Source organism: Pipistrellus hanaki (genome assembly GCF_964339955.1).
Source record: "Pipistrellus hanaki genome assembly, chromosome: 4".
In the NCBI taxonomy this organism is placed as follows: Eukaryota; Metazoa; Chordata; class Mammalia; order Chiroptera; family Vespertilionidae; genus Pipistrellus; species Pipistrellus hanaki.
The window spans coordinates 71,961,141-71,987,347 of NC_140506.1; the positions used below are offsets into that span (position 1 = coordinate 71,961,141).

Here is a 26,207-nt window from a genome sequence, read left to right on the forward strand (position 1 = left end):
TTTATTTTATTTTGCTTTTTGTCCATATCCCTCACCTCAGAATGTCAAGTCATTGAAGGCAGGTTTTATCTTGTTCACCATCATGTCCCCCCAGCACCTAGAACAATCCTGATATCACAGAATGTGTCCTGGAGTGCCAGCAGTAGACTGCAGTGTGCCTGGCGCTTCCCTGCTCCTTTTCCCCCTAAATGCTGCATCTTCTTCATGGACTGACTGCCAGACAGTCTCCATGGGTCTGAACTCTTTGTCTCCCTTTAAAAAAAAAAAAAAAAAAAAAAAAAAAAGTCTACTTTTCCCAGTTTCTCTATCTGGAATGGGTCATTTACTCATGTGGTCCATCCTGTTTTACCGTTGATATTCATGAACATGGTTTATCTCTACTGTGAAGCTGGTACAGTTGGCATAGCTGTGTCCATCCCAGTGCCTCACTTGGGCCTTCCCAAGAGCAGAAAGATGCTTAGGGAATACTTGTTAAATTAGGACTTGATGAAACAGAATAATTCAGTTGGCTACTAGTTCAGTAAGCAGAAATCTTCATTAGAATTTTGCATATTTGTTTGCCTCACTGACTTCTCTCCTCTCCCTGTTTCTTGGGTGAGGAGCCAGCACCAGACATATTGCAGAGCTACCTCCACCACCCGGACTGGGATGTCTGGAATTAATGAGATAATGTTACATGTGCCTGGGAGAAGGTGCTGAATGAATACAGGTGACTGTGGTATTGTTCATTGTAATTATGTTCTTTGGGTCCTGTGTTACATAAATGAGCTCTATAGTGCCTCGATGGGTGTTTTAGGAATTAACTATTAGATGATTGTAAAACAAATTGCAAGTTTGTCACGTTGGGTGGATGGAACTTGCAATAAAGCCTGTTGAATTGGAGGAGGCAGGGAAGACAGGTGAGGGCTTTGTGTGTTCCTGTTCCACATATGGGTGTGTTCTCTTACCTCCCCCAGACAATTCTCTAATTGAGCTGCTGAGATCGGAGGCTTGTGATGCTCAGAATGAGGCCTAACAATACTTGTGCGGGGTTTAAATAGCATTGGAAATCATTAACGAGACAAAAAAGCTATGATTTCCCCTAGATTAACATGCAGGTTGGGGTTTGGCATGCCGAAAATCGTTGTTTTGGTCTCTAGTCCAAACACGCTGGAGTCATTATATTGTCATGTGGTAATTAGCTGTTCCTTTAATGCAGGTAATAAAAATTAAGCCTAAGAGGTACTTTAGCAATGCCTTTTACATAATCCAAAACAAGATTCAAATGCTGCAGGCGTTTAGTCATTCGACTGTACTGTGGTAAAGTTTGAAGTTGAATGCATAGAGATGTTTGAACATTCAGTTCATTCTTTATTCTGTGACCAGTTTTGCTACTTAGGCATTAACCTTTAATAGTGTTAAATTAAATATACATGCCATAATGAATAATTATGAGATTGCCAGAATTTTCATTTACAATATAATGCTTTGAAAATTTCTCTAAAGGTCTAGTTACTATTCACTTGATAATATGCATGTTATTTTTATATGTCACTGAATTCCTTGCCGAGTCAAATGAGGAAAGCTATTTTTTATTCAAAGCAGACACAGTGGTCCTGGATTTTTTATTTTTTATTTTTTATTTTTTTTTAGGAATGGACTGGAAAAGTTGTCGACAGAAATTTTAGGGATGGATTGCAGTATACTAGCTTAGCTCTCTAAAGATATAATTTGTACTGGCAGTTGTGCTGGAAAGCCTACACGAACGAACACTAATAGAATTTTATGCAGAGCAACGGCTCTCCCTCCTCAGTCCTTCCCTGACCTCTGTATCAAGTTCAGATTGTGGTTCTATGTGAAGGGGGCCGTGAAGGCATACAGTTTGTTCCCTTCAGGCCATTTGCCCAGTGTGAGGTCATAGAGGAAGGGGGTATCAGTGGGGTGATACCCTGGAAAATACTGAAATTTAAAACAAAAATACCTACACCTGGAATGTTCTGAGTAATTCAGTCTTTACTGTTGTTACTATTTCTACTGATAAAGAACTATCTTCCCTACATAGCTTTTGAAATCTAATTCAATATAAATATTTTAATGCTGACTAAAATAATAATGAAAAGCCACAAATAAGAAAGTGATGTAGTCATAAACTGTATACACACACAGAATACGTGCCCGGCAGCCAGAGGTTTCACATGATGGACAGCGTTGGCGCTGAACCCCACGCGCCGTTGTGCTGGACACATCCCAGTGCCCGCCTTTTGTAAACTCTGGGAAGACGTTGGCATCTCCGAGAGCTCCTGGCTCCTGGCAGGCGCGGCGGCTGAAACATGCGGATCTAGCCCTCGTTTCCAGGAACCAGGGGTGGTCTGAAAAATTAATGACTCTGGTATTTGAAAATTAAGTGAGCTCTTGAATATATACCCTTGTTGATCTGCTGTGCTCGGTGTTTAGCATTCCTCAACCGGAGACTAAATCCTTGCAGCCATTTCACAAGTGATGCTGGCGTCCATACCAGAAATATCTTCAATAATCTTTTCTGAGCCCAGCGGACTTGGGTATTCTCCTCTGATGGAGCAGGCGTTCCAGAGGAAGTGCTCCGCCGGTGCCAGCAGGTGGATTATGCGTGCCTTTTAGGCAGATGACGGGAAAAAAAAGATAGAATGAACGCCAGGAGAATGTTTAATGTCTCTCCATTTTGTGCCAACAGTCAGTACATAAATTCTGTGTCTCCAATCTAATTTTAGATTAAAATCCAGTTTTTTGTAAGTAAATCTGATGGCAGATAATTTATTGACTTGGCCACAAGACCTCACATAACTGGCCCAGGTGCCATCTCCTGCTGTTTATACTATAATTGGAAGGTGGTGGTCTCCTGGCTACCTGGCCCAATGGCCTAGGGCGGGTCACCGTCACCTCAGGCTAGCTCCCCAGCTCACCTGACTCTTGTGAGTGTCCTTGGTTAGCAAAGGAGGATTGTGACGGAGAGTGAGCATGTCCTGCTTACTAACTCCACTCCATCAGGGGGTCTTCCTTGTTGGAACAACAGTCACTTGGAGTTAACAGACTCGGGTTTGAGTTCTCTGTCCACTAACTAGCCGGGAAACCTTGACAGGTCACTCAGGTTCCTGAGCTTTAGTTTCCACTTCTGTGAAAGGAACTAATACACATCTTGCATTTCTTTTCCAGTATTATTGTGAGACTCAAAGGAGAAAATGTCTGTAAAGCACTCTGTCACAATGAGACACTCTCAGAGTATTAGGTGTTATTTCAACTTCATCAGAATTACTGTAAACTTGTGGCTTAGGTACCTCCACACACACCATTGATCCTCCCATGCAGCTGTAGGTGCATGGATGATCTCCCAGGGTGCCTCTGCTTGCTGCCGCCAATGTGTCTCTCTTCCTATCAGCTCAAAGGTTCACTGTCACACTATGCCAAAGCAGTGGGCATATCCCAGTGATTCGGTGGCCATTTCACCCTATTTGTTTTGGAGGCCCTGGGTGAGTCTGTATATGCACGCATCCTCTGTAGCAGCAGAGAAGTGGCCCTAACCCAGCCGTGGTGCTCCCAGGGACTCTGAAGGAGGTGGCAAGGTCCCATGTGCCCCGACTTCTGGCAGGTGGTAGCAGCCACAGGCTGGAGTCTGCCTGAGCCTCGGTGTGACCGTGAAGGTGGCTCGTCTGGGTCCAGAGTGGGCTGATGTGTGTTCACCTCTCACGCAGATCCCGTGCCAGCCCTGGATCTCGGGCAGCAGCTCCAGCTCAAAGTGCAGCGCCTGCACGACATTGAAACAGAGAACCAGAAACTTAGGGAAACACTCGAGGAATACAACAAGGAATTTGCTGAAGTAAAAAATCAAGGTTGGTGGAAGATGCCTCTTTGCTTGGCGCTTTCTTGTCTTTTTTTTTTTTTTTAAATTGCCTTCCCCATCCTGTTGGGACTAGCTCTAATTGTAATACACGTCATAAAGTCAGGGTGGGGTAAAAACCATAATCGTTAAAGAGAGATAATAATAATGCTTAGCTATTTGGAAGTAAAACTTTTCCTCTGCACAGTAACTACATCTGATTTTATTGCCCTGTGACGGGACTGATCAGGATTCTTTTAAAATTCTTCCTGTATCATCATGTGATAGGATCTGCCTTTTACAAGAAAGATGCATTGCCTGCGGGCAACACCTGTCAGATCCAGCTTATGATCAAAGGGTCACCTCCAGTAAGTCATTTAATAATTGCTGCCGATACATTAAGGCTTTAGCCGCATCCTACAAGTCTGCATGCTTAAGCACTACTGTTTCCTTGTCAGCATCACCTACTCATTACGAATTCAGTGAAAGAAAATGGCCTCTTGGTGCGGTTGCCCTGCCGTCAACAAGACAAAAAGGGCAAAAATTGCCTGGCTTTTCCTGTCAGGGAAGAAGAAAGAAATCGCTTCTGCACCCAAAATCCAGATGTGCTCAGATTCAGGGAGCCCTATGCCGTCCTCTTCTTGACGGAAAAGCACAGCCCTGTCTGACGGGAGCTGCAGGCTTTCCAGGAGCTCCAAGGAGACATGCAGTCTGTTGGCTTTTGTCTGGGGTTTAGTTGAGCAGGAGCTAGAAAGGAAAGTTAAACCACTTTGATGATCTCCTCCGAGTGGCCTTCTAAAGAATTAACTGATGAAGATTTTTTAAAGTGTCCTTGGGCTTTGAGCCCATTGAAGACAGGCTTGCGAGAAGGGATTGTCCACGAAAAGGATCCAGTCAAAAACTATGATGAGCAGCTAGAAGGTACAGGCCTGGGCAGTGTGGGCAGCAGTCCCATGGGTCCCCTTCCTCGGGGGACTAGAGGTGAGAGACAGCTAAGATTACACACACACACACACACACACACACACACACACACACACCACCCCATCTGCTGCCACGGGGAGTGGTGAGTCATTAAACTCAGGGACAGCTTTGTCCTGTTGGGAGGTGAGGTGTTGGACTTACTAGCTGGGACCTGGGTGGGAGAAGGTGCTGCCTTTCCCAGCGGGGGGGGGGGGGGGGGGGGGGGGGGAGGGAGGCAGATTTAGCTGGGGTGGGACAGGATGGAAACTTCACAGAGGGGTACAAGAACACTGTTGGGATGATGGAAAGCTAATTATTTTGATTCTGATGATGGTTTCAGGGGTATATACAAATGTCAAAATTAAAAAGAAAAGAAAGATAACCTCTAAATGCACACACCTGGGTTCCGAGTAGCCCTACCCAAAAGGAATGAACTTCGTTTTTTCCCATCCATTGACCTCTAGCATCTTACTCTTGGTGTTTATTTTCCTTCTGTTTTGTGGGGGGATGGTGAGGTGCTGGTATCCCTCCCCCCAGCCTTGCTTTCGTCAGTGCCTCCATGGCCAACAAGGACAGCACCTGAGAGTGAAATGTCCTGCTCCCAAAGGCCCCCCGATGGGTGTTTGTAATGAAATGGTATATTATTTAGAGACTTAAGGGCAAAGGCACTGGGTGTACAGGCCAGGTGTGAGTCCCTTCAAGGTCACTTAGCTGTGTGACCTTGAACAAGGGGTCTCACCTTGTGATAAGCCTCATTTTCTTGGGGGATTCTCACACTCACCGCGTACGATTGTTATAGGTAAAATGAGATGCTGGTGAGACATTTAGCACTGTTCCTGACTCTCAGTAAAGATCAGCTGCTCTTACGGAGCACTGTTGTTGTTTTTCTAGAAACCCTCTTCTTTATCTATTGATATAGTAACAGATTTTCCAACCTCCAGAAAAATGTTAAGTTCCTCTTTCCTTCCCAATATAAAAATGATTTTAATTTGGAAGGGTTGGGGTGCATGTCACTTGTTTTAGTCATCACAACCATATTGTGTTTTGGTAAAAAGTTAGAGCAGGATGGGAATTTATTATGTGCTATAATTCTTCCCCGCATTTAAAGATGAGTAAGTTGGGGCCCCAGCCATAGCCAATGAGAACAGGACACTTCAGTGCCCTTTCTGCCACACTATTCTCTTTCCTCACCTGCTCACAGGAGCATGTTCTGGAAACAGACCTGTAAACAGGAGGAGGACCAGAGTCAGAGGCTCAAGGACAAGTCAGCCCTGGACTTAGGCTCAGCTCACTGATTGGAGAATAGCAAAGAGACCTCATTAGACGGCGTAGGAACCCCATCCAATGTCCCAGTGTCCCTGGAAGGAGCTTAGAGGTGCCACACTGAGAAGCCCACTGGAATAAGCACTGGGGTCCAGGGGCTGAACAGATATTTCCAACCAATTGTTAGAGGCAAGAATTCTATATGTTTGCATGGACCATTGACTTACGGAATGTGCAGGTGTTTTCAGAGGCGACTTTGGCCCTGTCAGTGTGACCTGACAGTAATGGGAACCACTAACCACAGTGGTCACAGAGATTTCTTTCAGGCCCGGAATAGCCAGTCCAAAAGGCAGAGCCCCCTGTTCTTCTTTCAAATGCCCTGACAGGATCCCCAGTTTAACTCCCTCTCTCTTCCTCTAAGGAGAACCATCTGGCTTCCACTTAATAAAAACGGCCAATTTCTTCTCTTAACCAAAGAGCCTTTAGCTTTTACCTACTAAGCCACATAAATACAGCATGTCTGTGCTGCTCAGGCAGTGAAGGGGACGTGAGTTACTGCCTGAAGGAAAGGGGCCACCAAGTGAGCTCTTCCCTGGGCAAAGACCTGGCAGTTGGCATTGTCCCATGAGCCTGGAGCCCCAGGTCACAAGCCCTGTCTGGGCCTCACCCTGTCGGCCCAGCCTCAGCTCCTTCGTTCCTTATGACTCAGCCATTTCCAGAGCACCCCCACCTGTGCCAGGTGCTGGGGCCACAAAGAGCCTCAGCCTTTCCTTCTAAGAAATGGGTTCAAGAGCCCCATTCTCCTTGGAGTTGGGACCACAGTGCTCTGCCAGGGACTGCTCAGCACACGGGGAGGAGGTATCTGTGGGAGGGAGCATGTGGAGTGGTCCTGCCCTAGAGCCACCACTACTGTGAGTTAGGACCCTGCCCCATTCATTACATCTACTTTGGCGTTCCCATTTTGGGTAACTGAAGTGACAGCCGAAGCCGAAACCAGTTTGGCTCAGTGGTAGAGCGTCGGTCTGCGGACTAAAAGGTCCCAGGTTCGATTCCAGTCAAGGGCATATACATTGGTTGCGGGCACATCCCCAGTAGGGGATGTGCAAGAGGCAGCTGGTCGATGTTTCTCTCTCATCGACGTGTCTAGCTCTCTACCCCTCTCTCCTCCTCTCTGTAAAAAAAAACAAACAATAAAATATATTAAAAATGAAGTGACAGCTGTAAACATGGCATCCTGGTAGGCTAATCCCTCAGGGCATCCCTGGCCTGAGCTTTCCAGGGCTAGCCTGCCCTCCCAGGGGGCCTATGTCCTGAGCCTGGCACTGCAGGGCTCCGTCTTTGCCTAGCACCACTACCCACACCCTTGATCCTTACCATCCCTCCAGTGCAGCTCCCCCGGGCCCTGTTTGTCTGCTCTTCACACACAGCCGTAGGCTGTCAGACTCTGGCCTCGATGGAGGGTGCCCTCTGCACCCGTGGCAAGGTGGGTCCTTTCCAGCCAAGGAGATGCATGTTGTATCTACTTAGCACACTCCATGTTTCATTACTGTGACATGGCAAAAGTGTGCCCACAGCCAGGCAGGCCTGCAGACTAGTGACTTCAGCTAAGACGACATCTTCCAAATGTGCACACAATTATGAACTGTTTTCTTTGTAAGAAAGTACTAAAACCCACACTAAAACATTATTAATTTTCCTCAGTAGAGGACTAATTTAAGACTCATCAATAAGATGTTATATTTTACCATTGATTCCCCCCTCCTTTTTTTTAAGTTGTATTAGAGAAACCATAACTCTTCTTCCCAGCAAAATCCATTGATCCTCCTCAACCTAAACGTTTAAAGTTCAATTTAACATTTAGGGAATAAAAGGTCTCTGAAGGGACTCATAACCATTGATTTTGTGTCAGAGTTGAAGAGCTAAAGTTTAAAACACACCGATCCTACTCGGTTACGAATGCCTGTATATATAGCCACATGGAACTGTGCTTCTCTTACTGTAGTTTTTTTCTTTCTTTCTTTCTTTCTTTCTTTCTGCAGAGGTTACGATAAAAGCACTTAAAGAGAAGATCCGAGAATATGAACAGACTCTGAAGAACCAAGCTGAGACTATAGCTCTCGAAAAGGAACAAAAGTTACAAAATGATTTTGCAGAAAAGGAGAGGTGAGCATGTGTTGGGGTTTGCAGGTACTGACATAATGTTTTACATCTAAACTTCACATGACAAGCCGAAAACGGTTTGGCTCAGTGGTAGAGCGTCGGTCTGCGGACTGAAAGGTCCCAGGTTCGATTCCGGTCAAAGGCATGTACGTTGGTTGCGGGCACATCCCCGGTAGGGGGTGTGCAAGAGGCAGCTGGTTGATGTTTCTCTCTCATCGACGTTTCTATCTCTCTATCTCTCTCCCTTCCTCTCTGTAAAAAATCAATTAAAAAATATATATATAAACTTAACATGACAAGACAGTTTTTAAAATGTACTTGTGAAACATGCCCAGGAGTAAACCAAAATCCTAGGGTCTCTAGGGAAAATTATTTGAAAACTAAAGGTGTCCCTTATTCTGTAGTGGGTGAGACTACTTTGAGTGAAATATATCAGTCTTTTCCCACTGGGGGACCGTCTCAGTCAGTGTGTCTGTCCAGGCCATGCATGAACTGTGTGTGGTTGGCGACTCTACATCTTTTCATTACCTCATAGTGTTTCGTAGATCAAGGAGCTGATGTCAGTAAAATATGTTCATGAACTATCCAAAGGCTGTGAGTTTTAGATCTCGATCGCCTACTCCACCCAAAACATTTCTACCAATAGTGAGCTGGTTGTCATTATTGTGATGATTTAATGAAAGTTAGATTCCTTATAAAAACTGTAATGGGCCGAAACTGGTTTGGCTCAATGGATAGAGCGTCGGACTGAAAGGTCCCAGGTTCGATTCCAGTCAAGGGCATGTACCTTGGTTGCGGGCACATCCCCAGTGCCCGCAACCAAGGTACAAGGTACATTCTCTCTCATCAATGTTTCTAACTCTCTATCCCTCTCTCTTCCTCTCTGTAAAAAATCAATAAAATACATACATATATATATATATATATATATATATATATATATATATATATTTTTTTTTTTTTTTTTTTTTTTTTTTAACTGTAATAGGACATAAGTTGGAGTTTTAGAACTCTGGTGAAATATAGATTTTCTGTTTTAAAACTATCATGAAATGAGTGTATCCATTAATAAGAGGGAGTAAATGTGTGGTTTCAAGTGAGAATCCTGGCCTAATGTGTCCGGTTAACTTTGCGCGCAAGTTCTTGCACTTTCATATGGTGGGCTCAGTGAAGATGGGTATCACTGAGGACTCAGGAGTTCTGTTAAGCTGGCTTCACTTAGGAAAGAAGAACAATGCCCACTCCACTCCCCTAGTGCATGCTCTGCACCCACCAGGCCCTCTTGGAGCATAATGCTGAGTCCAGAACAGACCTGCAAAGTGGGCATCTCATTTTACAGATGGAGACACTAGGCCTCAGCTTAGCTGTTCTCCCAGCTGGTCAGCCAGGGTGGGATCAGGGCTGACCCACACTGCAGGCCTGACCTCCCTGTGCTCTGACTGGCTTCAAAATTCCCACTTCAGGGCCAAGGCCAAGCCCAACTCGACACAAGGATGCTGTACCCACACTGCTGGGAGATCAGGACTTTGTGCGGCCCCAGAGAAGTTGGGGTTCTCAGAGATGAGTGGACTCTTAATACCTCCTAGCAAAGCACTTTTTACCCAAAGAAATAGCTTTCACCATGTTATTACTAATGGGGGGGGGGGCGGGTGTAAGCAATATGAGAAGTGAGTCAGTAAAAGATTGGCCATCCCTAACTGGAACATCATGCAGCTATTAAAATAATAGTTACATAGAGTTTGTAATAACAGAAATATATCCAGCATAATATAAAGTGAAAAATGCATAATAAAATATTATGGACAGTGTGAGCCCATCTGCATAAGCAAACATATATTACAAAAGTATGAAAATAAACTTAATATGGCAATTTAATATTTTTACGTTGACTTTTCAAATTAGGGAAAAGAATTTATTCTATTAAAAAATGTGAATAACTGACTGACCACTGAGGGTGGAGTACAAAGCTAGATCTTTACCTCATTCTTTACATGAAAAAAATTGAAACAGATCTAGGATTTAAGTAATAATGATTAAATCATTTGCATATTGAAAGAAAGCTTGGGCAAATATTTTGTTTTTAATAATTTTGGAGTGGGGAGATCTCTGTAAGCATAAAAGGAAAATTGGGAAGTATGTGAAAATGAGCAATCCATTTTCATTACTTAAAATTTAAAACCTTTTTAAAAACAAATACTAATAGACAGCATTTTTCAAGCATCAGGAGACTGGGAAGAAGTATTAGCACCACATAAGGAAAAGGACTTACTTTCTTTATATACAAAGAATTCATAAGAAAAAAGCAGCACCACAAAAAATGGGCAAAGGCGATCAGCAGGCAGTTCATACAAACAAATGCTCAGCTTTCCTCGGCAGTAAAATTGCATTTGGCTTTATTCGGTGTTGGCATAAGAAAACAGACTCTCACAGACTATTGAAGGGAGTTTACTTGGTGAGGTTTGTTTTGTTGGGAAGTTTCTTGACATCTATCTAAACAAAACAAAAATTTGCACATACTTTTTGATCATTATTATCTAATAGTTGCCCTCTCAGAATTACGCAACAAAACTACCTGATGATCACTGCAGAATTATTTGGTGGGAAATAAAAGATAAACAATATAAATGTTTTTAGGGACTTGCTTACGTCAATTACTTAGTAAGCACCAAGAAGAACTATATATATGTTGGAGTAGAGTATCTCCAAAGTATGGAGATAAATAAAAAAGCAAGCTTCAGAATACCCTGTGTGCCCTAAAAGAAAGGGCAGGCAGTATATGTACATTGCAGTAAACTATCGATACATGTGAATGCATATCAAACTTAGTATATTACATATACTAAGTTTATATTTCAAAATATTAGATATGAGTGTGTATCACACTACAGTATATAACATAGTATATTACACTATGGTATATTACATATGAGTATATATTACACTGCAGTATATTGCATATGAGTTTACATTGTACTATAGTAAATTACATCAGTATATATTACTTTAGAGTATATTGTATATTATATTTCTGTAAACAGAAAAATTTTAGAAGACTGTGAAAGAACTCTATATGAGGAAGAAATAGAACTAAGGAAGGGAAAGGGCATTTTATCTTCCATGCTCTTATAATATTCATGTTTTGGTTTTTTTGTTTGTTTTTAACTCAGGGCATATGTTAGTTTTATAATTGAAGTATGTGAAAATATGAGCAATCTATTTCCATAGGTGATGGAAATTTGGGTGCTTTTTTAAAACTGTCATTTCTACTTTTCTGTATTCCCAGATTTATTATTATGAGAGCATGTGTTATATTCATATGATATAAAAATAATGAACTTATTTTTGGAGAATTTTCTGCAGATTAGGAGGAAGGAATGTTATTTATTGACCAGGGAATTCGTTTGGAGATCATGGGAATGTAAATATGTGGAATGTAGTTTAAAACATTCAGTATTTCCCATTAGGTATTGCAGTTGCATTCGCATTCCATTATAACAAAAATGGAACAGCTGTCACATCTATTTAGTACATCCTTTATTCCAACAAATTCCTTCATTGTGTCAGCAAAATGTAGATGTATCATTCTTCTTGGGCTAACTTTAGAAAACAATGAGTGCATGATGATGATTTTTTTAATATCTGGCATTTCAGAAGCAATTACATTTAGGATAACCTACATTAGTTACCACCCATCAAGTCCCACAAAATGCACACTTCACTTTATGTAACATGTGGGTATAAAGTTGGGTAGTAGAAAATCATCAGTAAATGAGCGCCTCAGTGCTCATGGCATGACAAGTGACACCTGATCATGTGCCTGTCACTGGCTGTATGTGTCAGTTACGGTGAAGATAGCTGATCATCTTCACTCCATAACCCGCCAGGTGTTTATGTTAGTAAACAAGATGACCAATTTGGCTTCTTCTCTTCCTTTTCAGAAAGCTGCAAGAGACACAGATGTCCACCACCTCAAAGCTGGAAGAAGCGGAACATAAAGTTCAGACTCTGCAAACAGGTGTGCTATTCTTCATGCTTGTCAAGTTGATGCAGGGAAGACTGACATGGGGGAAGTCTGGTCGGTCTCAGGTCTCTCCCGGCCCCTCTGCTGTCTGTGGCCCTGCCGTGGGGAGCCTGGAGGAGGAAGGGAACCCACGCTCTAGAATGCCACGTGGAGCCCCAGCTTCTCCACCTTGACTTCTGTTAGTCACCCACACTGAGTTGTTAATGTCAAGGTGGGAGGATCTGAATTACATTTTCATCCTTTCCACAAGCCATTCTTTCTCGCTGCTCTTTTTCCAACAAACTCATCTAAATCACCAAACTGTCAAGGACTGACATTTCATTTGGAACAATATTAGGAAAAGAAAAACTTATTTCTACCCCAGTGAAGTTAAGGAGAACAGAAATAACAGACCTTTAAAATGTAAAAGATAGCAAAAGAGATTATGATAAATCTTTCATTACTTTTTTTTTTTTTTATTCTGTGGGAAACAGCACTATATGTTTAATTTAAATGGGAAAATAATCACAATAAACTTAGCAGACAATGAATAAAACTCAAAATATATAAAGACTACCTACAAATCATAAAAGTAGATAAACATTCAGTAGAACAGTGGGGTAAGAATGTGAACAGGCAATTTGCAGAATAAATACACATGGCTGATACACATGAAAACATGTTAACAATTTTTAATAGTCTGGGATATGCTAATTAAATCAGTGAATGATTATTTTGCCTAGCAGACTGTCAAACAGATTTTTAATTGATAGTCTTCGGTGGTGGTGAGCTATAGGAAAATAGTCACACTCAGAGTATTAGTGGGAATGTCATTTGCCTGTTGGGAGGCCAGCTGGGGTATTGATCTGCAGTTTGGAACGTCAAAGCCCCTTACCCCAACCCCTCATTTCTAGGCATGCTACCCGAGCTAATGGTTTAGATTAAGGCAAGTCTCAGGAAGTACTTGTATCATTCTATTTATGGGGGATGAAAAATAGATAGATACATGTACAACAAGCATGTCCAACACGGGCTAAATAAATGAGGCGTGTGGGCCACGGTCCGTGAGTTTGACATGCTTGATATACAATGATAAGTGGAAATACTTTTAAACAACAAAATATATTTAAAGGGAGGAAATCTGATCTCTTAGGAGGTGATGGGATGAGATGAGACGGAAGTAAAAGGCGATTTTCTATTCCATTCTAAATACTTTTGTAATTTTTTACTCTTTTGAAATGAGAATCTGTTACTTGTATACTGTTCCTTTTTAAACTTAAACAATTAGTGTCTTATGTTTTGGTTTTACGTCTCTTCCTTTCAGCCCTGGAAAAAACTCGGACAGAATTATTTGACCTGAAAACCAAATACGATGAAGAAATTACTGCCAAGTAAGTCTCTGCCTGGCTTCCTCCATCTGCTCATTTGGTCAGGTCTCACCTGACTTTGCCAATCCATGAAGGCTTTCCCCTCTCCTCCCTCTGTCTGTTGGCTTTGCAGAGTGGTTCAGGGTTTAGAAGGTGCTTGGCCTCTGGAACTGCTGTAAGGAATGCAGTGTTATTCCCATGAGTTGCTTGTGTCAGTTTAATACCCAAGCTCTGGTGCTCACAGAACAATCCTACCACCTGGAACTTTTTTCCTTGATTTTTGTGAAGCCTGGTTAACACTGTGACTTTTTCTTAGAAATTTTGGGACAAAACACATCACCTTTTACCAGAATCCTTCATTCCCATACAGGTTTATTTGTTCAAGTCACACCTAACAACACTGGGTATCCCTTTGCAGACACATACATAGTGAATGTGTATATTTGGGCATGTACATCACACAAGGCTCTGTGAGAAGGAAATCAGTGTCTGCCATAGGATCACTTCTTGGTAGCCCACACTCCATGCAAAACCCCAGAACAGAAGAAATCAGATTGACATAAATCAAGAAAGGTAAGAAGTCACAGATTGTTCCTAGCCATGGCCTCCTCTACTTGAAGTCCAGACAGGCAGTGTCAGGCTAGCGTTGAAACCACCTTTTCCTACTGCGGGAGCCTCTGGCTGTGTCTCCCAGGCGGCCTATTCCAGGAAGGAAGTGCTGCTGTGCTCACTCACATAGGCCCTAGTGGGCTGGGGAAGGTGGCAGGGGGCAGGGGGACTCTTGCTAAATAAAACACAGTTATTCATTCCTGTGGATCTTGGTCATAAACCATTTTGAAAAACATTGCCTTGAGAGCGTTAGAAAAGTTCAACTTCCAGACTTGGCTGGTGTGGCTCAGTTAGTCATCCATGCACTGAAAGGCTGCCGGTTTGAGTCCCAGTCAGGGCACATGGGGGGGGGGGGTGTTGCAGGCTCAATTCCCGGTAGAGGGCATGCAGGAATACTGTGTCTAATCTCTTTTTTTCCTGTAGCATGTGCAAGGAAGGGGGGGACACAGAATGCATCATCCGTAGTGAGCACTGGCTGGAATCCGCCATGCCCAGGTTTGAAGGGACCACCTTGAGAGGAACTGGTGGCCTTTGGGAGGGTTGAGAAATCTGGGGTGATACCAACACTCCGTGGTCGTACCCACCTCCCTTTCCCTGCCAGGAATCCTCGTGGCAAACTTAGAAGCCAGAGGGCAGCCCCTGAGAGATCGGGGAGAGGGAACTGGAAATGAGAATGGCAAGTGTCCGCAGCACAGGTCCAGCTAGAGCAAAAGGAAAGAATTGTCAAGGAAGCCTTCCTGGAGGGAGTGACATGTGATCTGAGGTTGGAAGATGAGTCAAGATGGGGAGCTCCTGGAGGCCAAAGGAGGTAGTTCCCGGAGGCAGTTTGTGAAAACAGACCAGCAAGGTTGCTCTTTGGAGGACCGTCCCGAAGTCCCAAAGGCTTCTCTGCAGAGTCAGTGTGGGCATGATGGGTGCTGAGGGTGGACTTGGGCTCACACAGGGACCCCGCATTTCCCAAATCAGAGATGGACAACTACTAACAAAAGGCAGCCTGGGGCCAAGCACTTACTGTAAATGGTTCCCAGAGTAAGTAATCCACAAAAAATGTAGAGAATGGACTGAGATAATAATTGCTACTTTCTTTTAACTTCGGAGGCAATTGCTTCAGTCTTGGAGATACCACGTGAAGCTTCCCCCTCCGCATTCCTCTCCTCTTCTATTTTCTGGGAAAGGTTTGTCACTCCACCATCTGCTTCAGCCCCAGCCTATGTATATTATATTCGATTAGACAGCTTTTCGTTAATACATGTGAATATAAGCCCTCCAGGGGCAAATCTTTCACAAATGGTCTTAAAGCATTTCAGAACAATTCATTGTATCTCTTGGAAAGGAAGGATTCTTATGTGTTTGTTGACAGAAAATGTAGGAAGCGGGTGGGGGAGCATAGGGGAATGTGGGCTTTGGAGAACACTGATCTGGGAGTGGTTCACACAGGGCCACTACTCACTGTCCCTGTGTGACCTTGGACAAGCTCACCGACCTCTACATCTCTCTTTTCTCACCTGTGCAATGGGTATAATAGTAGGCAAGGCATGGGGTGGCTGTGACGAGTTAGGAGATTTGTGTGCGGCCTCCAGCGCCATCAGCAGTAGAAGCTATTCCTAGCAATCTTGCCGGAGGGCTTGGGGTGCTTTTCTGAAATTAGCAGACCTTGAAGAACACCGACCTTGCTGGCATCCTCTTGCCCATGAGATTTAAAGAGCATGGGTTGCCTCTGCCTCTGTGTCGCTGGAAGATGTCACTGGTGTGACCGTCCCTTACCCCTATTTTGTAAAGAAGCCTGCAGGTCAAAGGCACCAGGGCTATTCCAAGACCCCTGTTTATTGTGTGCAGTCATCACCCTGCGTCAGCTGGGCCAGCACGGGCTGACTGTGACGGCCACCGCAGCAGTAAAGTTTTCCATGTGTAGGCTTGAAGCAAAATGTAATTAGCCTTTATGTGCAGAACAAGGACCCATTGATGAATACAGCTGGTCTTTGTTTGGTCCTGTCATTGAGAGTGGGAGGTAAAAGTGTTCTTCTTCATGTTTATTAATGCAAGATTCCTTAGACAAATGGCAAGCACAGTTTAATATTTGTTGGAACATAGCGGCGTTTGCCAGAACAGTTGTGTAATGGGTTTGCAGGGTTTTAGATTATAACCATTCCTGGGTTAAATAAATGAATTATTTCTCTGCTCCCCTCCCTCTTTATTTTTAGTTTAAAAAGTACCAGCTTCTCAGGTGGTCACCCTGTATACAGATCTTCCCACTTCTCTTGGAAAATAGAGAATTGGTACCTAATGACTTTAGCTTGGAGGTTCCAGCAAGGCAGAGTGGTGTGGAGCGGTTCCGGGTGGATTTAGAGGTGGAGAGAGGCCCGGCACCATCACGCAAGCCCGCGTCTCTGCGCCTGTCTTCCGCAGCTGTTCACTGGTGCTTAGCCTTAGGTTGCTGCTGCAACTGCAGAAGGAATGCGGCTCTCCCAGCCAGGACACTAGCGTTCTGAGCAAAAGTGCAGGAATTCCCATTTTAGCTCAAATCCATGGCCACCTCTTCGCTCCGTCTCCCAGGATCCTGGTTGCAAAAGGAGCTTCAATTGTAACACACACAGTCAGCTTATTACATTCCTCTTAACTTGTGGGCTGCGGCTCTGAGCCTCTGATGAAAGAAAATATTGAATTGCACTGAAAAGCTACATTTTTTTTTTAATTTTTTTTTACAGCTAATGTTAGTCTTAGGAGAATTTGCACCTCCCAGACCTTTCCTGCCAGTAAAATTTATGTTTCTTATGTTGTATTCCTTGCCTATATGCTTTATAAAAAGAGCTACATTGTATATGCATGTACTTACACACTATATTACAAAAGAGACATTTATGAGGAACTTCACTTTGGTTAATTTTATAGTGTTTTCTTTATTTCAAGTATATAACCAGTATTTTATCATAATATACAGTATGCTCTGAGAAAGCAGAAAAGTTTCCCACTTGCGCGTGGCTTACAGTTTTCCTGAAATTGTTTCGGGAGCCCGGAGGTGGGGGATTCCATGCCCATCCGTGGGGCCCGGAGGACCTGAATGCGATTTAAAAAGGTGACAAAAACGACAGCTCAAAACAGGCCTCCCAGAAGGGAGATGCCACCGGTGTGTCAGAATGGAGATGGGGTAGGTGCCTTCTCTGCATACAGATCACTCTGGACTTTTCACGGTGGTTTCTTACAGGGTATCTTATTTACTCTTTTCAACAGTCATCGTGCTCACTGCATGGACAGGGAAACAGTCCCCGGACATGCAGTCAGGCCCCAGATCTAGTCCTTTGGGCTTGAAACGCAGTGTTGTTGGCACACTGCACGGCGGCCTGTAACGGCCTCTGTGCTGCTGCCTCCTGATGGAGCAGGGTTGCCAGTGTGACAGGCTCCCTGAAGGGTTTCATTCTCTGTCCCTATCCCACAAGCCCCATTGGGTCTGCCGTAGCAGACTGATTTCTCTTTTATTTATCGTTTTACAGCTCCACATGCAAGTCTCAGGCGTAGAGCCCAGGTGACAAAGCCTGAGGCTCGCACACGATTTTGATAATCCTCCGGGCCAATTTGGCTCCCCCTGATTGAACTTGTAAAGACCAACTTCACTGTCCTGACGTGGAGTCTATCTGCTGTACCTTTAAGAAGATAAAACTTTCTATTTCCTGTCCTTTTGATTAGTCATCAATTTCCAGTATGGGTTGCTGTAATTATCCTGGCTAGATTAATTTCCCTAAAAATAGTGAAGCAGCTACTTTTATGGTTTCCAGGGCATAGATGAATAAAGAAACTACTGTCCCTTAAACCTTACAAAGAACTGAAACAGATCAGAGGGGGAAACTTGATGACTTTTATCTATATCTTATCTCCAAAAGACTGTGTGCATTTTATAAAATTCCTGGGATTTTTCCCCTGTACAAGTGTTGTGCTCCGCACCTAAAACCCGGAGCCTCGGTGAGCCCTAAAGGGCTTTCCTTGACTTTTGCACTGACGGCAGCTGTTTTGTTTTCTCTACGCAATGCAGCTCTGATCTGGAGTTTTCTCTAGTCCAGGGGGCTGGGCAGAAAGAAAGGATGGCTTTATATTTTCAAATCCAAATAGAAATTCCTCTGACTGCCACGGATTCTTCACCTGTTCTTTGGACTCCACACAGGTCTAGAAATTAATGGCAGCCATGAGATTTGGAAACCTTTACTCCTCCCTTCAGCTAATCCTGCTAAAGGTCCACGTTGAAATGGTGCTAGACCTGCAGAGTAAAGGAGGCAGGCTAGTTACAGGTGTGATGTGCACATGGACACAGCCTCTGCGTACATGCATATGTAGCTGTCCTATATGTGAGGGCATAAACAATCATTCATTTAGAATTCTTGAAAAGGGTATTGTAGAGAAAAGCATTTTTCATGGACTGTCACCTGAGTTTGACATGGTTCTATAAAAATTTTGCTCTTTTTAGAGATCCTCAAGGTTTTTCTGATTCACTCTAAAAGGTAAATCTTGGGGAACTCGGTTTGAAGCTAAAGGAGATAAAGGGGCTGTTGGAAGAAAACATCCATTTGTAGAAGATCATCGCACAAGTAGTGATCTGTAAAATGGGCATTAAAATGTATGCCTCCTTGCCTCCCACACTGTGGGGTCTGTGAGAATGGGAGTGTTCCTGCAGACTACATCGTGTTGACAAATGCCAGCTGAACTTCCTCAGAAGGATCCTGTCTTATTCTCTGTGTACATTTGCACATTAGCATCGCGTCATCTATTTTTGTTGACTTAATAAGTCAGCATGAGCCTTTGCTGTGAAGATGGGTGGAGCAGAGGTACCGCTGAGGTGAAGGCCCAGTGAGGCTGTGTGCTCTCTAGAAGGCAAACCAGGAAGCTGTTGTCTTCTAAGAAGAGAGCAGGAGCTATCTAGCCATCTGAGCCTTTAAAGTGCCTTAAGAAGTAAGGATTGGGCTGGCGGCCCAGCCTGGAATGTTCACACCACCTCCTGCCCCCACTGAAATTCCTTCCAAAGCCATGTGTTTCTGACTCACCGCGGGACCTGGCTGCTGCTGGGGGCTGCGGCCCCGCAGGTATTGTGACGCAGCGCCTCTTCTCCTTTGCTTCCGACGTGGCAAAGGGCACACTCCTACCAGTCGGGCCCTTTTGCAGGGAGGCAGGAAGACTGACAAGAAGTGAGAAACTGTCCTTGCCATGGAATAGCCCAAATCAATGAAGACTTTTATATGACCTTTATTATTTTTAATTTAAAATGTCATGTTTAGTATATAAAATTTAGAAAATTCTAAAATATTTAAAGAAGCAGATCATCACTCATTTCACAACACAGATATAACTGATGTCAACCTTTTGGCATATTTCCTTTGTTTTTTTTCCTATACGGTGATTTTTGTTTTTTGTTTTTTCACAAGTGGCATCAAATTGATAGGCAATTTTCATTTCTGTTTTTTATTGGCATGTAAATATCTCTTTTGTGTCACGAACGGTTCTTCAGAAACAGCACATGCTGCACCATGTGCCATCCAGTAGGTGGACGTTAAGAGGGTTGCCCGTGGGTTTTCTTGTTTGGGCTGAGGTACTGTTACCCTGCTGTCCTTGCCTTACAGGCTTTAAACTAGGAAGCTTCACGCGTGCTCTTTCTCTTGTATGTGTGTTTACATTTTGCCAGTGGCTATGGCATCTTTAGGGACTTCCCTTGTGACATCATCAAACTCTTCTGATGTCGAGTGCCTGTCACAGGATCTGCACACACACCCTCCATTTGTGGGGCCTCCATTGCTGCTGTTGTCTGCAAAGCACGTTGCATCTTACATGGCCCAGTGTAAGGTCTGTCTCAACTCCAAAGAATCCCATCGTTTTCCATGTTGAATCTGTGATAATCGGTCCGTCTGCACCGCAGCATACTGCAGCTATTAAAGAGTGCCGCATCATCTTCCCAGGGACTCTGAATATACAAATCCTAACTAGTTGCCACTTGGGTGCAAAAATTTCAGCATACACACCATTGTGGAGTTGTTAATGCTTTAATAAATGGCTCAGCACTGGGGGTTAATAACCACAGAGTAACTGTCTTCTGAAATCTAAATACCACGCGTGTGCAGGACCCATTTTCTAAACTGAGACAGGTTGTTCAGTGTGTGGTCCCCTCCAGCCCCACATCAGGGTGACTTGTAGAGTTCAGGAGAGATCTGGCTCCATCTTGCTGAGAGAATTTGGGGCTCTCTGGGCTGGTGTAAAACAAATTAAGAGAGGTGCCAAACATCTGGGCACCAGCAAGGATGGCTAGGGCTCTTGTTCTGAGATATCATAAAAAAAACTTTTTGAGCCAGCCTTAAGAATGAAAAGTTTGCTGTAGGAAAGCAAGAGAGAGCTAGCTAATTGAACTCATTGATTTCCTTCACGGCTTGTTTGCCCTTTCATTCTCTTCCTGAGGTGCTGTTTGTTGAGGAATGTCTCCAATTGCCAGAAAGACAGTGGGGTGTCTCACATTTCCCCTCCAGCTCTCCTTCCAGCCAGAGCCAAGTTCTGAGGCAAGCCTGCAATATGAATTTTTAATGCAGAACTTTATAGCATCACTCTTGCAGCCTGGCTGCATTGCTCTCCTGAGTTTTCAGATTTAATGCTCTGATGAGCAGAGCAAAGACTCCAGGCATTCATATTGAGACTCAACATCAGTGAGACTTAACCCCCAAATGACTGCCTGTGTGCTGTCTAATTTCCCTCAAGGAGTTGGGGGGAAAAATTTAAATTAAGTGCTGTTTGGAATGTTATCAAAATAGCCTGGAGCACAAAAGCAGAACATGTTCTAGAAATTTTATTGGATGGCATATATTTTTACCTTTTCATTTATCTTTTTGCTTGACTATTTTCACATTAATGCGTTTCTGTGATCTTTTCCCTTTAAAAGGCTATACAATTTTTAGGAACTACAGAATGTAAAGATTAATGGATACTCTCCATTTTCCATGAAATGCCCAAATGTAGTTAGAATTCTAGAATTTGTCACTGATAATGGTAAATGGACCCATTTTTGTTAAGTAGTTAATTCTGTGTGTAGACATATGGTTGATTGGGGGGTTTTTTCCTCTGTATTTTTACCTCTGATTTTTGTTTTTTTTCCTGTATTTTTTTAAGGAGGAAAAGTTGAGTAAAAGATGTATATAAAAATTGCTTTAGTTTAAATAAGTTATATAAAAATTGCTTGAATTTAAATAAGATAACTATGGTCTTCTATAAATGGTGCTATAATAATTAACTGCCTCATGCAAAATAAAGTCTAGATGTCTTAAATATTTAAATGTAAAAAACAAGATCATAAAAATACTAAGAGAAATTTTAGATGGACACTTACATAATGTGCGGGTAGAAATTTTTTTTCTAAGTAAGATGCTAAAGTAGAAATCACAAAGGGAAATTCACAGCTTTCCAGTGATTGCTGGATGGATGGTTGGATGGATGGATGGATGGATGGATGGATGGATGGATGATGGACTGATAAACATATCTGCATTGTATATAAAGAGCCCTTACAAAGCAATAAGGAAAAGTTTAGTGCCTCAGTAAAGAAAGCTCTGTATTTTCGACTCTTTACTAGACAGTTCTACCATAAGCATCTCAAACCCAAGTGAACTCATTATTTTTCATAATCTCCTTCCTACATACCCTTTTCCTTCAATTTTTCCCTCCGACAGAGAGTCTTTTCTGAGTCTTATTACCCCTCCTGTCTAATCCATATTAATTCCACCTCCTTGAGACATTCTGCATCCCTCACTTCTCTGTTCTCCACTGCACCATAATTTGGCTTTTTTTTTTTTTTTTTAATCTCTTAGCCTGAATGCTTTAGTATCTTTCCACCAGATCTCCCAGGTGCCTATTTCTCCCTGGACCGATCCATTCTCCAAGCATGCTAAAAGTATCTTTCTAAAATATAAACCTGATTCTCTGAAAATCTGTCCTCCTTAAAACAAAGTATTTCCATGATTCTTTCTTCCATTGAAAAATTATGGCATAGCACACAGGGCACTTTCATGATGCAGCTCTGCCTTCTTATCCTCATTTTATACCAGACCTAATTACTGCCATGGAATTATGGGCCTTTCCCAAGCTCCCTGTCCCCTAAAACACGGTTCATAGTTAACAACCTTTTTTCAACAGCCCTTTCCTGCCCCGTTCCTACACCTGCACTTACCGGCACAAGCCACTGCGTGCATGTGAGAGAGCTCCAGCTCCCCCATCCCATGGACAGAATTTAAGGGTGGTCATAATTTGAACCTGGAAAACATATGTCTTTATTTCCACTAAAATCTGATGTAGCATTTTCTTTTTCTTTTCCTTTTTAAATATATATTTTGTTGATTTTTTACAGAGAGGAAGGGAGAGAGATAGAGAGCTAGAATCGTCGATGAGAGACAAACATTGACCAGCTGCCTCTTGCACACCCCCTACCGGGGATGTGCCCGCAACCAAGGTACATGCCCTTGACCGGAATTGAACCCGGGACTTTTCAGTCCTCAGACCGACGCTCTACCACTGAGCCAAACCAGTTTTGGCTGATGTAGCATTTTCATCTGTTGCAAATGAAGTCAACAAATCAGAATAAGAACAGATCTGTGATTCCGTTGCAAGTGGAAAGCAGAGATATTTTCTCATCACATTATTATAATTGTTGCAAATGCTCAATTACTGTGTATACTTATCGCTACTTCAAAATGTCAGTACAGTTCTTAGACGTTTCATTAGATTTGTTAGTGCATCATTAAAGAACATGTATTTCTATATAACAAATTTGAGATTTTTTAGTATTATAATACCTGCTCTTCAAAATAATTGTTTCCCTTATGTATTTAAAAGTATACCAAAGTAAAAGAATCAACATCCGGAAATCTGTCTGATTCTGATAATGAACAGAAAGCATACATGTACTTTCAGTCTAAGCTAAGGAACATTTCTCCCTTCATAAAGATGGAGGTAGTGCCACCTATGTCAGGGGTTAATTTGAACATTCATTCATGCATTCATTCATGCATTCATTCATTCATTCATTCAGTAAGCATCTTCTGAGTGCCTGCTGTGTGTTTGCAACTGTTGTGGACACTGGTGGTGCCACAGTGCCTCCGGCCCAGTCTTTGTACTTGCTCACCTCAGTCCCTAGGAGGTTCACTCGCCGCCAAAACTTTCCGCTCCTCTCTGTGCTGAGGACTTGCACAGTTGTGTCTCCAGCCCAGGCCACCCCACTCACCACCAGCCCTCCTTAAGACCCCTCAAGCTTCACCCAGACAAGACCCAACTTCTGATACTTCCCATGGACCCGACAAAGCAGCAGTCAAAGTGAACCCCTCGCTTCCTAAGCTGTTTCCTCACAGAACGCTGAAGTGGCTGCCACTCCTGGGAATCAAAGGCAGAGCCCATGCAGTGGCCCTCAGCTCGCCGTGCAGTTGGCCTCCTCCTCCCAGCTCTCTCTCTCCTCTTTTCCCACATAACGTTTTCCTTATGACACACCCTGTGTTTCTGATTTGCTGGTCTTTCTCCACCCACTAGAATCTAAGTTCTGTGACTTCCCTCGTTCACCACTGAATCCTCAGTGCCTAGAATCGGGGAAACAGAAAATGGTCCTGGAATGAGTGAAAACAAAGTCCCTGTCCTCTTGGAGGCAGCCTCTAGGGCAGACAAGCAGGTTGCCACATCATAAAAGTTCAGGTAGCCGAAACCGGTTTGGCTCAGTGTATAGAGCGTCAGCCTGCAGACTGAAAGGTCCCAGGTTCGATTCCGGTCAAGGGCATGTGCCCTGGTTGCAGGCACATCCCCAGTAGGGGGTGTGCAAGAGGCAGCTGATCAATGTTTTAACTCTCTATCCCTCTCTCTTCCTCTCTGTAAAAAATCAATTTAAAAATATATTTTTTAATGTGTTTTTTTTTTTTTAATTCAGGTAGTGTCATGCTTTCAGGAGGGAGAGGACTAGAGTTGCTGACTTAGACGGGTGGTCAGGGAAAGCCACTTGGTTGAAAATTAAATGCAAAAGGCTATAGCAGGGCCCCTGTTCTGTATGGTTATTAAATCAAACCTCTATGGGCTTACTCCGCTCTTTGTCTTAGGAGCATTTACTCATAGATTATTTTATATGAGAGGGAACCTTGGACCAGTCCCTCTAGGAGAAAGTTCATGTTGAAATCTAGAACTCCCCTAATTTGTTTCGATCAGAAAATATAGAGTAGTTCCAGATGTCTTTTCGGAGGGCCAGGACATCCGGTGCAAGGGGGAAGCTAAGCACATCTGTAATTTCGGACACTTTAAAACGACCACTCTCCTCGCTCCAGTCCCAGCTCCAGGAGAGGTGGACCTGGATAAATTGCCCCTCATCGCCAGGTTGGTGACTCCTGAACCTGAGTGGAATTCCTCAGAGCATTGGTTAAAAATGAGTTCCCTTGCCAAGTTAGTCCGCCTTCATTTATTACTCTTTTAAAGATGAATACAAAAGCTCCTTATGTTAACGGTACGGAAAGATTTTCAACATATGTAATTAAGTGAAAAAAGCAAGATTCAGAATTGTGTATGCTATAGCTTATAAATTTTGTATTGTGTATGTGCTTATAAGTTTTACTAAACAGCAATCTCTGGTGACAGGATAGAGAAGGGCTCTTTCACTGTAACCGTTTCTGAATTTTTTTTTAAAATATATTTTGATTTTTAACAGAGAGAAAGGGAGAGAGATAGAGAGCTAGAAACGTCGATGAGAGAGAAACATCGACCAGCTGCCTCTTGCACACCCCCTACCGGGGATGTGCCCGCAACCAAGGTACATGCCCTTGACTGAAATCGAACCTGGGACCTTCAGACCGACGCTTTACCACTGAGCCAAACCGGCTTTGGCCGTTTCTGAATTTTGAAGATCAGATTAAACTAGAACTTATTTAGTCCTTCTGTAGCCCTTACGTTGATGAATGTGGCGTAGCCTTGGCGGCCACCAGGACCCACCTCTTTGCGGGAAGTTTCCCACACTCTCTGTGGAATCACTCATGTTATGTTTCCATCTCTCTCTGGCTCAGTCACCAGGATTAAACAAAACAGCACTGTTGAGCCTTCTTTGTAAATGTGAATATCTTTAAAGCAGTTTGTGCTTCTGTGCTGAGCTGTTGGTTAAACATGCCTCCACACTCCATGGAGAGGAGGCAGAGTGTACAGAGCCAAATCCGGGGCTTACCTGGTTCTACTTTCTATTGAACAGCAGACCTTCGGGCACGTCAATTAACTCCTTTGGCCTACATGTGTGTTCTGTAATCATATCCACCTCCACATGATGTCCAAGGAGTTAATAGGCGTGAAGTGCTCTGTGATACCTGGGCCAGGGTTCAGGCAATGTCACCGCCATCCTCATCACTCATATCTCTGATACCCTCTAGTCTGGCTCCTGTCTGAAAGCTAGCAGCTACCAAGAAAGCAAGTGAACTTCTAAATCTGTCTCCGTTGTTTGCTGTACCTTTATAGCAAAAAATGAAATGAGACATTTATTGTCACCACCTAGCCAGTTTTATTGTCAAGATCACACATCTATACGTCTTTCAGATGGGAACGGCTGTGCACGCATGTGTCACGTAGCTGTGCACACGTTGCTGTTCCTGCTGAGCATGTCAGGACAGTCTACTTTTTGTGCTGTACTTTGTTCTTTTGGCTTGATATGATTTCATGCAGTCTTTACACCCGCTTATCTGCTGAATTGTCGTTTTGATGGCAAAATCTTATTTTCTCTTGATGAATTAGAGTTTACATAATCTTTCTTTATTTGTGGGCATTTGGTTATTTTGGTTTCTCACAATGAATTTTTGTTTAGAAAAACAATTCCTTAAAATGTTTCTTAGAGATCAGTTAAGCAAAAGAAATGCTTTTTCAAGTCTCCTTAGCATGTTGCTTTGCAGAGGGGTGAACCCGTTACAGTAACAGCAGTGGGGTCCCTCTCCCAGCCTCCACCCCCAGTGTCAGAGATTAAACCCGGGGCCAACTCCAGGTCTGCCTGGGAACAAATTTGCCT

The 26,207-nt window shown here is 43.3% G+C and overlaps 1 protein-coding gene across 17 annotated transcripts in view; it reads left to right on the forward strand.

Annotated features, from left to right (window-relative positions):
• Positions 1-26,207, forward strand: part of CUX1 (cut like homeobox 1) — a 351,459-nt gene that overhangs the window by 209,273 nt on the left and 115,979 nt on the right. For all 17 annotated transcript variants that reach the window (XM_084881495.1, XM_084881496.1, XM_084881501.1 and 14 more), the window contains 4 exons: positions 3,705-3,842; positions 8,095-8,218; positions 12,154-12,230; positions 13,540-13,606. In XM_084881495.1, coding sequence (XP_084737621.1) covers positions 3,705-3,842; positions 8,095-8,218; positions 12,154-12,230; positions 13,540-13,606 — 406 coding nt within the window. The remainder of the gene's footprint in view (positions 1-3,704; positions 3,843-8,094; positions 8,219-12,153; positions 12,231-13,539; positions 13,607-26,207) is intronic.